General features: G+C 47.1%; 1 protein-coding gene across 6 annotated transcripts in view; it reads right to left on the reverse strand.

The window, feature by feature from the left end:
* Nucleotides 1–16026, reverse strand: part of plppr2a (phospholipid phosphatase related 2a) — a 45121-nt gene that overhangs the window by 11515 nt on the left and 17580 nt on the right. For 4 of the 6 annotated variants that reach the window (XM_068737039.1, XM_068737043.1, XM_068737040.1 and 1 more), the window contains exon 3: nucleotides 7397–7585. In XM_068737039.1, coding sequence (XP_068593140.1) covers nucleotides 7397–7585 — 189 coding nt within the window. Of the gene's footprint in view, nucleotides 1–7396; nucleotides 7970–11577; nucleotides 11611–16026 lie in introns of those variants that run through there. The other 2 variants (XM_068737044.1, XM_068737042.1) reach the window with 2 other exon arrangements.

Consider the following 16026-nt stretch of genomic DNA (forward strand, 5'->3'; position numbering starts at 1 on the left):
GTCACTAGTATCCCATTAGCCGCCGTCGTCTGCGGCGACCTCGATCTCCGCGTGGCGGCGTTTGTGCAAGATTTTCTTTTTGGGGGGGGAGGGCTAATGGACGACACGGACGACGCGGCGCCAGTCTGAGCGCGTCAGGATGACCGCCATCACCTTTACTCACACGTGGCTCTCGCCGGGGCCTGAAAAACGAGGACGGCGGAGTGCGTTTTCAATCCGCTAATGCGATGGAGAATGACGGCTGAGAAAAGATAAAAAGATCTCACGGATGGCGGACGGATGGGCGCGTAAACACACGGATCGCACATCGAAAAAACCACCGTCTGCTGAGAGTCTGTCCTGGCGCCCAAACACTTGTTACTACATCGATATATACACACTTAGGAGTATAGATGTATTCCGCCTGACAGAAACAGAAACCTCTTCGTCATTGTGTTGCAGCCTCACTAATCCCTCTCTTTACCTCTCTTATTGTTCCTTCCCACTGGGAGGAAAAAGTAGGTTATACATTCTGTGTCTTTTCCCTTCCATTCTTATCCAGCTCCACCGCACGCCCAACATCTGCTCTGTTACATTCCCTAAAAAAAAGCAGCATCAATGGGACTGCATGCTGTTTAATGTTTCACTGTGTTTCTCTCTCTCTCTCTCTCTCTCTCTCTCTCTCTCTCTCTCTCTCTCTCTTATCTTTCTACATCTTTATTCGTCTTTTCTGTAATCCTCCTGATCCCGGAGTTGGGTTCAACCTGGTGCCACTGACCACAGGGTCGTCTGACGGATGGACCTGAATCAGAGAGAGGACCAGGGTGGAATACCAGGAATGTTCTGAAAGTTATTGCCAAAATGGAGGAAAACAAATAGCTGCATGAAAATGGAATTTTTTTTTGCCTTAGTGCTTGTGTGTTGGTGTGTGTGTACGGATCAAAGATACCGCCTTTGATCCAGTTTTTGATACAACTTAAGGTTGACATTTTGTCAGCAATGGCCATTTCACTGTGTTTACAGTAAGTACCGTTCATGTTGATGGTTTACAGACTTCAGAGCAGTTGAAAGGATTTAAGAAAGGAAAGGAAATAAGCAAACTGTCCTTCACTGCATGCTCCGACAGCAGAGGGTTTAAACATTACTGTACAAGGAGCAATGGAAGGAGAAGGAGCCGCCACGCTGAAGAGCAACTTGCTGCGCTGTAACCAGACACACCAGTAAGCAGACTACAGCAAACCAACACGTGTTTGCTGTAGTCGAGCTGCACTTGCTGTTGCCACCGGTAACCTCAGGTGTGAGTGGATGAAGGCTGTTCAACAAGTGGCTCAATCAGACACGTGGGCCTCCGTCCTCAGATCAGAGTGCGGAGCAGCATTCAACGGAAGCGTCAAGGTCAAAAGTTGGCCCTGAGGTTGCCACCAAACAAGGCAACAACATGTATTAAAGCGGCAACTCTTTAATAATATTCTGCAGAGGACTTTTGTGAGTGCGAGTGAAACACAGCTACACACAGAACACCACCGATTTGGTTCAGTGGCCCAAATGCAAAGATCTGTGAACAGAGGGCGGCGAGCTGGGACCCCGTTGTGAATGCTGATTGGGCACTCTGGCATTCGTCAGAGATCTCCGAGGTGCTGAGTGAAGCGTGGCACACCATCAGCCACGCAGGACCCCTGAGGTGTCCCTCATCTCTGCCTGACTGAAAAAAAAAAAAATGGATCAAAGCTAAGAAGCAGAAATGACAACCGCTGTTCGGTCTAATCGCATTTCACAGGAATGGGGTGAGTTCTGACCAAAACCGCTAGATAGGCAAGAGGACGGCAGGAACCCACACTCTCCGTTACTGTCTGTCTCTCTCTCGCTCCACTGTGCAACACCCGCCTCGGGCCCACCGGGAATATGGTACACGGAGCAGGCAGCTCCACTGTGAACGCAACTACAGAGGGAGTGAAAGAACCGGTTAAAGCTAGGGTAGGCGATTTATTTTAGATGCATTTTTTTATTTTATTTTTGTTGAAATTGTCTTTACATCTCTACCAATCTGGTATCCGTGGCTGTCGCAGGCCTGTCATAAGCTCATCCAACCACACTGGCTTGTGCACTCGTTGGCTAGCTAGCCAAGTTACTGCATCAAACTACAATTTTTCTATGAAAATCTTCCCAAAACCAGCATGCTAGCTTGACAGCTGGGAGTGCTAGCAACGACCGTGTTCGCTGTTCATTATGATAATGAGTGTTTTCTTATGAATGAGACACGAGGAAGCTGTGTACGGTTAGCGACGGCGCTAACTCTCCTCTCGCCGCCGCGCTCTCGTGGACTCGTCAGTCAGTCAGGCAGTGTGCGTTCACGTGTTTTGGGGGAGTGGCTTTGGAGGGAGGCCTAGAGGGAGGGGTACTGATTTTTTTTGTTTTTGCAGTTGAATACTTTCAAAAACTCTTTCTGGATCCTCCAAAGTTGCCAACACACCAGCTTTAAGGTGAAAATGTGAGGGAACAAGGAGACAGTTTGATGATGCAAATGTAAAAATAAAGAATGGTGTGGTGATGCAATCCTACGCTGGCTCGGGTGGGGTGATTACTATCGGGAGCAGTTAGATCAGAGCTGTGATTGTGTCCCAGGCCGAGTGGGAGCTGAGCAGACTGTGGTGAATTAGTCCATCAGCACCACAGATAGGCAGAGCCGATAAAGCCACTGTAACGTGCGGTGAAGAAAACAACACGTACCTCTTCCCTCCATGAATAGAATCGTTTTCTCTCCGAGCCGTGATTTCATCTCGTCCCTGTTAATTTTCTTTTATTTATTCTCTCCAGTAACGCAACTTTTATCCTGCAACAGTCGCACGTTTTCCTCATTTCCCTTTCCACCGTGGAATTGAGAACAGAAGTCAAGGGGCAGAAAGTCGTCACCCACGGCCGCCAGCGTCGCAGCGAGGAGCCCAGCCCGCCATCTGCCTCATTAACCTGGGTCAGCGGCGTGCTGGCCTAGATGTGAGCGTAGGGCTGCGTTTTGAAAAAGGGAGATATGCCATGCAGTGAAGTAAAATCAACAGCACAGAGGATTGGAAGGCTTAAGAGAGAGTGAGAGACGGACAGACAAACAGAACGGCATTGATCCGTGTCTGTGCGGTTGTGCGTGAATGTGAGAGTTTTCTGTTGGGGCCGGTGTGAGGTCATGGTGGGTGTGGGTGAGGCACAGCACAGTTTAATGTTAGTCCACTGACACTAGGGCTGAGGATGTGAGGACGCTGACAGGACACCTCTGTGACAGCCGGTTAAAAGTGTACAGGAAGCTCTGAGGTTAAAGAAAGGACAAATACAACAAAAAAACACGTTTCAGACTTCTTGACTGTTGGTCATGGTTAATTACTGGGTTACCACCATCCACTCGAGACATGGGTGTCCTAATATGACATATTATATTACACAATATATACAAATTACTGTATTCCTGTAAATATAAAACTATACAGAATGTCATAATGTCATCATTCAAGGTGGTAAACAGTGTTCAAGCTTGGTGGCAGCAGGACTACTCGCAAGGCTAGTCGGTAAACAAATATAGATTGCGCGCTAACTGCTAGCATGCTAGCACAAGTAAGTCAGAGTGGAAAGTCAAAGTGCGACCCGAATCTTGTGTTTGCTGACTGAATGAATTGCTGTTTAACGTAATACATATTTTGCTCAAAGCGCAAAAAAATACATTAAGTTGAATTCCATGTATACAGGTGAGAGGAAAAATGTGTATTTTTGATATGGGGGAAAACTATGCCTTTAAATTCACAAAGGACAACCTCTTATAGTGCTGCCACTGATGCCAATTTGTCTCAGAACATAGACATTAACTTGCCAGTTAGCAAGCTTGTTAGCCTGGTCTCTAACGCAGACAATAAGTTCATAATTTTTTGTGAATGTAATTACTTCTGTCGTCTGCAAACAATTGCTTTTTTTGAGGATAACTAAGAGTGGATGATGCAAGACATATTTACATACTGTAGCATATTTCTTAGCATATTTTTGCTGGGATTAAACTGTGATGAAAAAAGCAGAATCTCGTTCTAAGAGTGCTAGAAGTAACTCAATATCTACTGCTAGGTTACTGTAGTAATCCTGCTGTAACCCTTCATTTATTATTCTACCAATGTCACCTCACATGTGCCGGGCTGAAATATGCATATTCCCTTTGTGAGAGTTAGGTGAGAATATTGATGTCACTCTCCATGTCAATATGAACAACCTGGTTAGCTTAGCTTAGCATAAAGACTGGAAAAGGCTAGCTTGGCTCGGTAGTGCCACATTTACACAAGGATGTAGTGTGAGCTTCACCTAGAATTGAACTGGATGGGCTGACATTTTTATTTATTTAATAAGATAGGTATGCATTTCTCACTGCGTATGAATTTGATCTCAGTATGATTTCTCCTTGTTGCCCGAGGAAAAGAGCAGGAAGTGAGAGCGTCTTCCTGTGCGGTTGTACTTTGATTTGATTGATCCCTCCAGCCACAGACTGTGGAGCAGGCAAGCTGAGGAGCTTCGATCGCTTCACAGAAGACAAGTGTTAATTGGAGGGTGAGACAAACAACAGGTGTGAGGAGAGGTCAGGGAGGGCAAGGCTGTAAAGCGTCAGAAAAGAAAGAGCCAGAGATGAGGGGAGGGGTAAAACCTGAGTAAAGATGAAGCGCTAACGGACCGAAGTCGGGTGAATACGGCAGATTTCCAACCGAAGAAAAAAAAAGCAAGGACTAAACAGATGAGGCTAAAATTGCACAGGCGAAAGAAGGAACGGTTATGAATAGAACATGAAGCCAAAAAGGTCAGTGTGGATGAGATGCAACGGCGTGAGGAACGGGGAAGGTTGCGGAGAGAGGACACGTAACCGAGGTTAAGAGAGCGAGAAAGAGAGAAAAAAAGAAAAGAAACTGATCAAAGGAGGGATTTACAGAGGAGCATGAACACACATTTGCGAACGCACTGTCAGATTGAATCTGTGCTAGATAAGTTAATTCATCCTGAACTTAACTGGCTTAACAAGCTCCATTAGGCAAACTTTCAAGATGTCCTCAAAACGAACCAGTGTGTGTTTGTGGGGAGAATTTTCTGCAGCAGTTCCCTCAGGGTGAAATCTGGGGAATCTGCGAATCCAAAAATAGGATTATTAAGTGCTGTTTTTTTTTTCATGCGACTTGCTTTTATGGTTCAGGTAAATCTGCAAATCTTGTGAAGACGAGAATTAAACGGAGAATCGGCACAAATTCATCGTTATCAAAAGCTTGAGATTTTGCAGGAAATAATCAAATCCAAGAACGATGCCTGCAATATGTAACCGCTTACACAAAATAATCACCGGAAAGAAAAAACATTTCATGTCGCTTTTTGTTGCTTTCCATCTGCTCCTCAACCCCACCTTATAAAAGATTCTCCTTTCAACGCGAGCCGGGAACGACGGAAGGTCCGACAGACTCCTGGAGCTACAGTTAGCTTAATTAGCTCGCTAGCAAGCTACAGCTGATAAAATCAGAGGTCATCACCTGATGAGACGCTGCTTGTGTTGAGAATCGAACACCCGTTGTTTCAAACAGGACTCTAAGGGGATGCTCGACAGGCGTGGTAACTAACACGTAGCACAAATGTGACTAACAGACGGAGGTGGGAAGATGTCAGGTCCCTCTTCTGTTTCGTTCCCGGAGCGGTGGATCGGCTCCTCGTGCTCGAGCATCAGAAGGTGACTGATGATTTTAATTAGATGTCGGGGACCTACTGGGAGATATCAGGGAGCCACGGAGTGCAGGACTCTGGCGCTGACCCAAATATGAGTCTGGTGGACCGGTTACCTACAGCGACTCGGACAGGCGGGGTCCTCCCTGAAACGCCACAACTCTTTTTTTTTGTATTAGAGGCGGTGTGCTGGCTAAAAAAAGAGACCCGGCTCCTCTGGGAACCAGGAGGCACGTGGCAGAGCACATTTGAAACAGACTGGTGCTATCGCGGGGAGTTACTGCTGCGATTTACCTTGCTGCTGTTTACACACACACACACACACACACACACACACACACACACACACCAGAGCCTCTGTCAGCACCCGTTAAGGCAGACTAGCTGGTGGAAGTAATGTGCTCTGACCCAGATCAACTTCCAAAAGTAATTCTCCCTTCGCCAATAAATAAATAAAACGACGATGACGGTGTAGGTGTTTTTAACTAAACCTTTACCTTTGTGCCTCTTCCTGCTACCCCAAGAATTTGGGGAGGGGCACTAAAACAAATGCATTACCCTCTCCCAATATCTGGAGACAATATATTTGTGAAAAGACAAGTAAAAAAGATCCAGTCGCTCCCTATTTTTGATCAAAATAGCTGCTGAATAAAAATGATCAGTTATGACAAAGTAGATATGTGAACTACCCCCCCCCCCCCCCCCCCCCCCCCCCCCACTGACTCCCCTCCCCTCTGGAATCATACAGTCCCTAAATCCATACTTGCACTTGACTTCATAAGCGGCGTGAACCTATAAGATTACTAACCGCACATTTGCTCTGGTCTGCTGTGAATACGACTTTATTTTGAAAATCTCCATGCTGTTACTGTAATAACCCACAACCATCAGCTGCTGTACGCAACCAGAAGGTGCCGGGCTGTGGTTTTGTCATCTGGTCAGGTTGTCGGCTGGAGGCTGGTTCTGTCTGTGGTGCTTTTGTGAGTGTGTGTGTGTGTGTGTGTGTGTGTGTGTGTGTGTGTGTGTGTGTGGGGGGGTCTGCCGGGGGATGAGGGTCGACGCCAGGTGTTCTGCATTTCACGCTCGCTGCCTCGCGTCTCATTCGGGGTTCGACAGCTAACCTCACACGTGACAAGCCCCCCCCCCCTCCAAATTGCCTTCCTTTGTGCTCGTTGTCTCTTTTCTCTCACCTATCGTCTTGAGGAGTTTTTTCTTCTTTCTTTTTTTTGAAGGCAGCATCTGCTGCCCGCCATCATCGCTCTGCCTCGACTCCCAACTTTTGCTCCGTTTCTTTCTGTTGCTTCCTCTATTGTTTTGTCTCTTCTTCTGTCTGCCTCTCGCTCTCTGCTTCCGTCTCTTTCTCTCTCTCACGACCGGCCCGCCCGTTTCCGTTATGTCTCTGTGTCTTTTATCTCTCCACACACACACACACACACACACACACACACACACACACACACACACACACACACGCACCTGCCTGTCAAGGCTGGAGGGGGTTACCTCCATGCGGCTTGCCGATCTGCTCACTAGATCGGCGGTGCGACACACACACCAGAGATGATTCATCACAAAACTCCCGAACCGTACGAAGAAGAAAGCGAGCAACACTCGAAAACAACTCAAAACGCACCGCCTCAACTTTGACAACTTCTTCCTTTCCCGTCCTTTCCCCTTAACACACTTAAAAATACACTCTTACCGTGAGGGTGGGGATGGCCGTGACGAGCGAGTAGATGAGCACGGGGGGGATCTTGCTGGCGTCGTCCGGACCCGGGTAGGGCTTGGAGAAGGTCTTGTCGTAGCAGAAGAAGCCCTGGACGTGCACGGGGAAGGTGTCCGTGTACTCAAAGTAGTAAGCCAGCAGCACCGTCCCGGCCATGATCACCAGCTGGAAGTAGAACATTATCCCGCCGTTAGGAGGTGAGAGGACGAGCAGAGAGGAGGGAGAGGCGGAGGAGGTGGAAGAGGATGAGGAGGAGGAGGAGGAGGAGAGGGAGAGGGGCGAGTCAGGTCCCTGTTCCCCTCGGCCACGGGGAGATGCATAGGAAACACGGACCGAGGGAGAGACAGAGTGAGAGGAGGCTCGGTGTTTGGATCCGAGCGAGAGAGAGAGAGAGAGAGAGAGAGAGAGAGAGAGAGAGAGAGAGAGAGAGAGAGAGAGAGAGAGAGATAACAAGACAAGAGAGAGAAAAGGAAATCTGCAGAAGGAGACTTCTCTCTTCAACAAAAAAAACTGAATAAAAGAGGGTTCCGCGGCAGCACGAGCGGCAAAAACAAAGAATTGCATAGCGAGAGAGAGAGAGCGAGAGAGAGAGAGAGAGAGAGAGAGAGAGAGAGAGAGGAAAGGAGGTGGGAGGGAGAGAAAGGGGGAGCAGCCTTTATGCTGCCAGCACTCATGAAATCTACTACAGTTGAGCTGTGGGTGTATTTGTAGATACTGTGTGTGTGTGTGTGTGTGTGTGTGTGTGTGTGTGTGTGTGTGTGTGTGTGGTAAGAACACGTGCGCAGGGGACTGAAGTGCGTTTTTGACATTTGGTTCTCAACCATCAGCTGATGCCTCTAAAAAGTTGAATTCCTGAAACACTGCTAACCGGCTTCATGTCTTAGCGGTAAGTGCGTGGGGAGGTTGGCGACGGTGTCGAAGCGTGAACGTTAAGACGGGCAGAATGAGCGACTGTGGCTGGTGAACACAGCGGAGCAAATGGCAACGAAAGCGGAGACGCGCGTTTCCCTCAGGAGTCGGTGGAGACTCGGGAATACGGTCACCGAACGGACACACCGCTCCAAATGAGCGCTTGTGTTGCGACACTTGGTGGGTGTATTTCTGGGGACCCTGCAGGGAACGCAATACCAATAAACTTTTAATAAACAAGCGACAGCGCTCTGTGAGTCAGGCCTCGGGGCTGCGGTGCACTTCTGCTGCTGGATGCTGGATACACAGTGCATAACAATTCGCAAACAAACTCTCCTTCACTTCTCCGGAGTCAACGAGCAATTTTCTCGGCAATGCCGCCGGCAGCACCCCAGGGGCCGAGCAATCAGGTTTGCATTCATTTCTAAACGGACAACGCCGTGGAAGCGACCTGTCCACGCCCTCAAGCATCCTCTGCTTTATGGTCTGTTTGACTCTAAATGGATAATAATTTACTAAATGAACATCATGCTGTATTGATGAAGACTTGAAACTAGAGATTGAGACATAAACTCATGTTTACAATGTTTACTGAGGGAATAAATCAAGAGAGAAGTAGAGTCATTTTCTCATAGACTTCTATACAATCAGACTTCTTTGTGCAACCAGAGGAGTCGCCCCCTGCTGGCCACTTTAAGACACTTTCACATCGGCTTCACTTTTGAGACCCGGAGGTTGCTGTCTGACCGGGTTGACCATTTTGAACAAACACACATTCTAACCTAAACAGTAAAGTTGTTGGTGGTAAAAAAAAACAATGAGCTGAAAGAGGCCAAAATGCGATAAGAGACAGAATCCTACGAGAGTTCATCACCAGAAATGAAACGTGGTTTTTACATCCATTGATACGAAACAACTTCCACCATCAGATTCCCTTTTCTTCCCACGTTCCCCTTTGTGTAAATGGATGATGTGAATGGATGAATTGGTGCTGCTTAGTGGAGAGGCTGAGGCCCTCAGGGACGTGCAGCTCAAAGTCACATCGCTCTGACCGGAGACACGGCTCCACCCACACCAGCACCAAAACACACAGTACTGTAACCCTCCAAGAGCAACCAAACACCCACCAACGCTATCTACACACACACACACACACACACACACACACACACACACACACACACACACACACACACATTTATTTTCCATTTTTAAACAATAGGTGTTTTTTTTTCTTAATTGGCTCTTTTTCTATATTTGTATCTAACCAGCCTTTATCTGTGTTTCCCTCGAGGGTGATGTGTGTTTGCTATCTGCGGTTGTCACGGTGAAGAAATAGGTTTTTGTAACATTCTGTATTTTTACTGTATTGCTCGTAAAAAAGCCCAGTGTCTTTGTAAGGGTGGCGATAATATTACATGTTTTTGATTCTGTGCGTTCTTTTGTTTTTGTGCACATGCATGTTGGAAGTGAGCGGCTGCAAACACACACACACACACACACACACACACACACACACACACACCAGTCGGAAGCTCTTTGGTGGCTTTGCTCTGGGTGAGGGGGGGTGTTTTCATGTGTGCGACTCATTAAAGCGTCCCCTTGTGTTCTCACGGTTACCCCCCCCCCCCCTTGCATATTGCGGCCGGCTCTGACTCATGCCTGCGATTGCCACGCTGAAGGAACATCAGCAGTTCACGGCGCCTCACGCTTTAATTCAGACGTTCACATCTCCTCCTCAACTTGCTGCGAGAAACACGTAAAGGGCAACAAAAAAATAAATGAAAGAACGGTGGAGATGCGGGATTTTTCGCCTCGAGCTCCTGCAAATCCGCAGGTCAGAGTGGGTGAACTTTAACCCAACACGTCCAGCTGATAGAGGCATTGTGCGTTGGGTTTTTTTTTGTGGTGATTCTGGCTTTTTGCCATCGCCACATTTTAGGTCGCACTGTGCAAGGAAACAGCTCAAAGCCTAATGTACCATGAGACTGTGTGCAGCTATGCAGCTTTAAACATGAGATTTAATCACGACTACATGTGCGTATATATGTGTGTGTGTGTATATATATATATATATATATATATATATATATATATATATATATATATATATATATATATATATATATATATATATACATATATATAAATATGTATATATCTGATGGTAGAGAATAGCCAGCTGTTGGCACGGTGTTTGGCTGAAGCTGTTACGTGGGTGAGAGCAGCTCTTTCACACCCTGACAACTTCCTTATACTCCCCTTTCCTTCCCTTCAGCACTGCTTCACACTCTTCCACACTCTCACTGGAAAAAATAAAAATAAAAAAACGTGCTGTCATTAATAGAGACAGGGGACCGGCTTCAGAGTAAAGAACACATTCCTGCATTGACCCATTTTAGCCTGGAGATCAATAGCAAGGTGAAAGGTCACGCCTGCAGAGGAGCGTCTCCTTCTGAGGGACGTCCTCGTCTCCCTCACAGCCTGCCTTCGTCTCACTTCGCCTCATCGCGTACACCGACAGAAAACGGATTCAGGTTATTCCGGATATTTTGAACTAGCTTTAGTTCCTTCCACACACTGTGGATGTGCGCAACAGGCGGGAAATCAGTTGATTGATTTCTGTGAGGCAGTTTGAAAAAGGCCTTATGACTGATCCATGAAAGTACAAACTAGGTGGGGTTTTATAATTGAAGAAGCTTTATTTTAGCGCTCGGTATGAAGAGAGAAACAGAACACGTTTTATTCCACTACGGTTACACTTCTATGCTAAGATACAATTACTTAAAAGGCAGGGTTGGGTCAAAAGCATTTGGGATAATTTCTCTAAATTCTCATTAAATCCTGCAGCAATCAATGAATCAAAGGTACTCACAAAAAAAGAAAGCCTGTATGTGTGGCTGTCACAAACGACGTCGTACCCAGGAAGTCAAACTTCTTTGCGCTTAATGCTCCATAGGAATGAACAGGCGGCAGTTCTCTTTTTACATCCATGGTGCACTACAGTATCCAAGCAGTGAGTCCAATATTAACATCTGGACTGGATGATGTCATGATAGGGACACATGAGACAACAAAAAGATGGAGCAGACGCCATCAGGGAAACATGTGAGGGCCAAAGCTCGTTTCATGTGACACAGCAAGGAGAGTCTTAAAACCTCCCGACTCAAGTCCTAAAAAAGAGAAAAATCCTTTAACTTGCACTTCATCTTTCTCTAAAAAGGCCGCAGTGTTCAGCGGGGACTCACCCTCACATTCCCAACGGCGCTACAGGAGGAGATTCTGCCCTTTCCTCAGACGAAAATCCAGTTTTACATGATGTCTACGTGTCAGACGATTCCATTTCAACTGCTCCGTGCTGCCTCAGCCTCCCGCCCCGCCATTACAATTTGACCTCCCAAAAAAACACCTTTATTTCTGACTCATCCCTCTGACACTTCCTCCACTTCTCTCCCTGGCCATGCAACATGCGGAGAAAAAGAAAGGTGTTTTAACTTCTCTGAATATTTCATATCTGTTCCTTCTGAATTTTCAACTGGCCCGCGACGCCAGGAGGCAGCGAGGGTTTACAGCGGCGGTGACATCGAGACGGCCGAATGGCAGCGATGGACGGAGGGCGATTTGGGAACCAGTCCAGGGAACAGCAACAGCCGACGGCGTATGAAGGACCCACCGCAGCGAGCTGAGTGCAGCTCTTAAAATACAACCACTCTCTCTCTCTGTCCCTCCCGCCTTTAACCTGGATATAAAAAAACATGCCACCTTTGCACAAATTCAAAAATCGCCAATCTTTGTCTTCGCAAACAGGGATGGACAGCTTTACCAGGTTAGCCATATTTGATGAAGTGTATTAAATCTTCATGTGAGGCAATGTTCCCGTGGTGCTGAACGTGTCTCTATAAATACAGTGCTGTGTTTATTACCTGGGCCAACTGTGAGACTGTGTGCCGCACAGCAGAGAGGTAGCAGTCTGAGCGTTTTTAGCTCTTTGTGGTTCTGCTTTAAATCTTCATATTCATGTCTATAACTTACACAGGTCGTCGTGTGAGCGAGAGTATTTTGACAATGAAAGGACGTAAAAGACATTGGAAACAAGCTCAGTGGTGGAGAGGTTTTTGGTAACTGCGTTTTTCTCGACTCATGAGTTCTACACGCGCTGTTATGTAAGTCCTATCGAAAATAGTGTTGGTAGTAGAATATTTGAAATCTCGCCAGCACAGCGCACGCGGCGGTCTGAAGCCCAAATGGATACTTTCTGCTGCGAGGGTCCAAACCAACGCGACGGCAACTGTTATCATTGTCACCGCAGCACAGTGCTCCCGTCTTCACCGATTAGCCGCAGAGGTGTGCCTTTCTACTGGTTAAACAGAGGCAGCGTGTGTTTGTCTCGCTGGCTTGTGGGTGTATCAAGAACAGACGACAGTGCGTTCCAAGATGGCGCCCGCTTTTTGTTCGTTGGGTTGGTATTCAGCTTTGAATTTTAGCACCATGGGTTTCAGGAGGGAAACCAACTCGTGGTGTCTTATGACCACCGTGGGCTCTGAACTGAACCTCGTGAGCAAAGTGCGGCGGCACATTGGTCAACCACACGCCGCCGTATTGTGTCCCCGGGTCCCGAGGTTCCGTCAGCAGAGCGGAGCTCTCCGTCCTGCTGCCAGTAGCCCACTGGTTCATCATTGGCAGATGGCGCTGTGCTTTCGGGTGGATAAAAAAAATAAAAATGCTATGATGGGACGCCAAATATGCCTGGGCGGCCGTTGCGCAACACATTTTTTTTGTTAGATGTCTGAAATAAGGTCTGTGGTTGACACAAGCTAAAGAGATTTCAACGTTTTGTTCTATGATGTAAAATACATTAGTGAATACCCCTCTCCTGAATTCTGAAGCTTTTAAGTGTTCTTAAAAAAGACGGTTGCTAACGACTGGCGACATTAGCCTCGATGTGTCCACTCACTCACATGTGACCTCGGTGTAATTCGTTCGCTGACGCTCGTTAGCTTTTTTTTTTTTTTACTGCTGGCGATTGCATTAACGATTAAAAAAAATGACAAAGCGCTGTTCATTTACATATGTCATCCCTGCAGCTCTCTATAACGTATTCCACTGAAAAGAAGGATCCACAAATTTGGGGGAACTTTGCACGAGGCAGATTTAAAAAAAAAAAAAAAAGAGCGGCAGAAATATCCTACAATTATGGATCCTACACTTCCCATAATGCAGCCCGACAGTGTCTCTCTAGCCCCTCCCTGCCTGCTCATGTTTAGCACACTCTCAATGTTTAGAATCTACCGATGACGTCATAATTGGTTATGATGCATCAGTGTAATTAACACAGAAACGTGTTGCACACCAGTAGTCACCCGTCTGCTTCTTCTTGCAAATGATATTCTGTGCTTTCTGTTTTGTTTTTCTGAAAGGAATAAACGTTTTTGGAAGTGGGTTTTTCCATCAACCTTTCAATGATTCCACTTTCAACCATGACGTGAAGGTTTAGCTCGGTTAGTGCAGGAGGCCCTCTTCCTGTTTGGTGCTGGAAATCAATCACAAAGTTTCATTTGCACAACATGCGTCTCTGTCGCTGCCAGCTTTCTCCAAAATATCATTTGGTCGCACCTCTTTAAAAAAGGGCCTTTGCTTTAGATAGAAAATAAGACGTTATCAGTGCTAAAATGCTACAGTTAGCACGATTACCAGATGGATCTCCACAGAATATGTTCCAACGCTGTAACGAGGGTCAACCTGAGGCCCCGTCTGTCCCTCTGGAGCTCCGGTCGCGTCCCTGGACGCCGGCGGAGCCGTGTTGCCTGAAAGAGCAGTTTTGTGTTTCACGGACGGGAGGATTTAGAGCAGAAGGCTGGCGAAGGCACTAGGGTCCACCGTCAGACACATGCCGTCCATTAGGAGGCCTGCCGCCGACACACGCTACACTGCACCTGGCCGGCAAGACAGGAGTCCTGGGGGAGGAGGAGGGAGGGAGGGAGGGAGGGAGGAAGGAGGAAGGGGGGTCAGGAAAAGAATGAAAGACGTGTGGGTGGGGGGGCGGTGGAGAAGGGAAGGAGGATAGAGGGAGGAAAGACGAGATGACAGAGTGAGAAAATCAGAGACAGAGGACGGGGAGAGAGACGAGGCGATACAAAGAGAGAGGAGGGAGGAGAAGACAGAAATGTGATTGTGTGGTTTAGGTAGAAGAAGAGAGAGGAAGGGTGCTAGGAGGTCCTCCTCTCTCCAATTTTCCTCTTGTCCTCTTTTCTTGCCTTTTCTTTTCTACTCGGGCTGCTGCTTGTCTCCATCTCACAGCTCCACACTGTTGTGATTCACCCTGTGGAGATGTTCAATATGAAAACATTCGCTCGGTTAGCGTAGGTGGCTCGTACTCCGCGAAAACTAGCCTGGTGTTGTTTGTGTCTGTGTGGGCGTCACTCCACGGCTGTCTGGCAACGTGAAAATATGCGCGTGTGTGTGCGTGTGTGTGTGTGTGTGTGTGTGTGTGTGTGTGTGTGTGTGTGTGTGTGTGTGTGTGTGTGCGTGTGTGTGTGTGTGTGTGTGCGTGGCCAGGTGTCTTCGGCCGCTCCTCTGTGGCTGATTGTAGAGGAGTTACAGAAAGTTGATGTGGACTTGATTCCACACCTTTTTGCCTGTTTGCGCAAGTTGAGGCACTTCAACTGAACCGAAAACTAAAAGAAGTGAGGAAGCGACGCGTTGTGGTTGAACTCAGTGAGCTTTAGAGGAGCTGGCAGGCGAGCTTTGTTGAAGTTGGACAAATGATCTGTCAAGTGAAACAGATCATTTGAGCGTTGTACAGTTACAAGAAGGCTTTAAATCAAATCCTCTGCATTTTATTGGATCGTTAAAAAGGGGGAGGTCTTAGAGTTTAGAGCGACCTTGGCCACAATTTTTTTGGGGGGCAAATTAAGACGTTCTTGCCCACTTAAATCTAAACACACACTTCTTCCCATCTCTTCATATTGCTCTGTTAGCTACTAGCATTCTGGTGAAGTTCTATACGAGTGGTGTGGCGGGCTTGTCACACAAATAAATTTAAAAAAGCAAATGTTAGTCGTTTTGGAGGGCGATGTTTTGTTGTTTAGTGTGAAGGACTTGTTGGTATACTGTATGTTTCATGTGTAGCGTGTGCGTGTGCGTGCTTGATGTGATCGTGTGTGTTTGTGGCAGACCTGCAGCTCCTTTTAACACTGAACACGCTTCAACATGACAATAACGCCCTCACAGCGAACTTCTTCGGTGTTAAAGCAGAAAGACACGACAATACTCTCACAAACTGCACCGTACAAGAACATGATACATTATTGAAGTACTGGTGTATCTGATCTCCTCTGCTGCATTTTCCCGAAAAAAAGAGAAGAAAAACACGTTTGATCTTGGAAGACTGTGACCCTGTTTTGTTGTGTAGTGAGTCGGAGTGTATTTTTCTCAACCAGGTTTAAAGCCAACAAAACTCCCACCAACCAACACTTTGCCAGCACAACCAGCAACCCCGCCCACACACCGCACTCCCACTCCCAGTTCCTCTGGATCTCTTCTCTACCCTTTTTCACTACAAGCGAGGGAACAGGAAGTCTTCTGTCATTCTGATGCGGGTTACTTCCTTTTGACCTGGAAGCCGATGGGCGGTCAGTGCTAATTACAGCTTGGCAGCGGGAGTTGGAGTTGTCAGTGGTCCGTGCTGATCTCTAATC

This window comes from Cebidichthys violaceus, unplaced genomic scaffold (genome assembly GCF_023349555.1).
Source record: "Cebidichthys violaceus isolate CVI_PGR_0920_01 unplaced genomic scaffold, fCebVio1.0.p SCAF_75, whole genome shotgun sequence".
NCBI lineage: Eukaryota > Metazoa > Chordata > Actinopteri > Perciformes > Stichaeidae > Cebidichthys > Cebidichthys violaceus.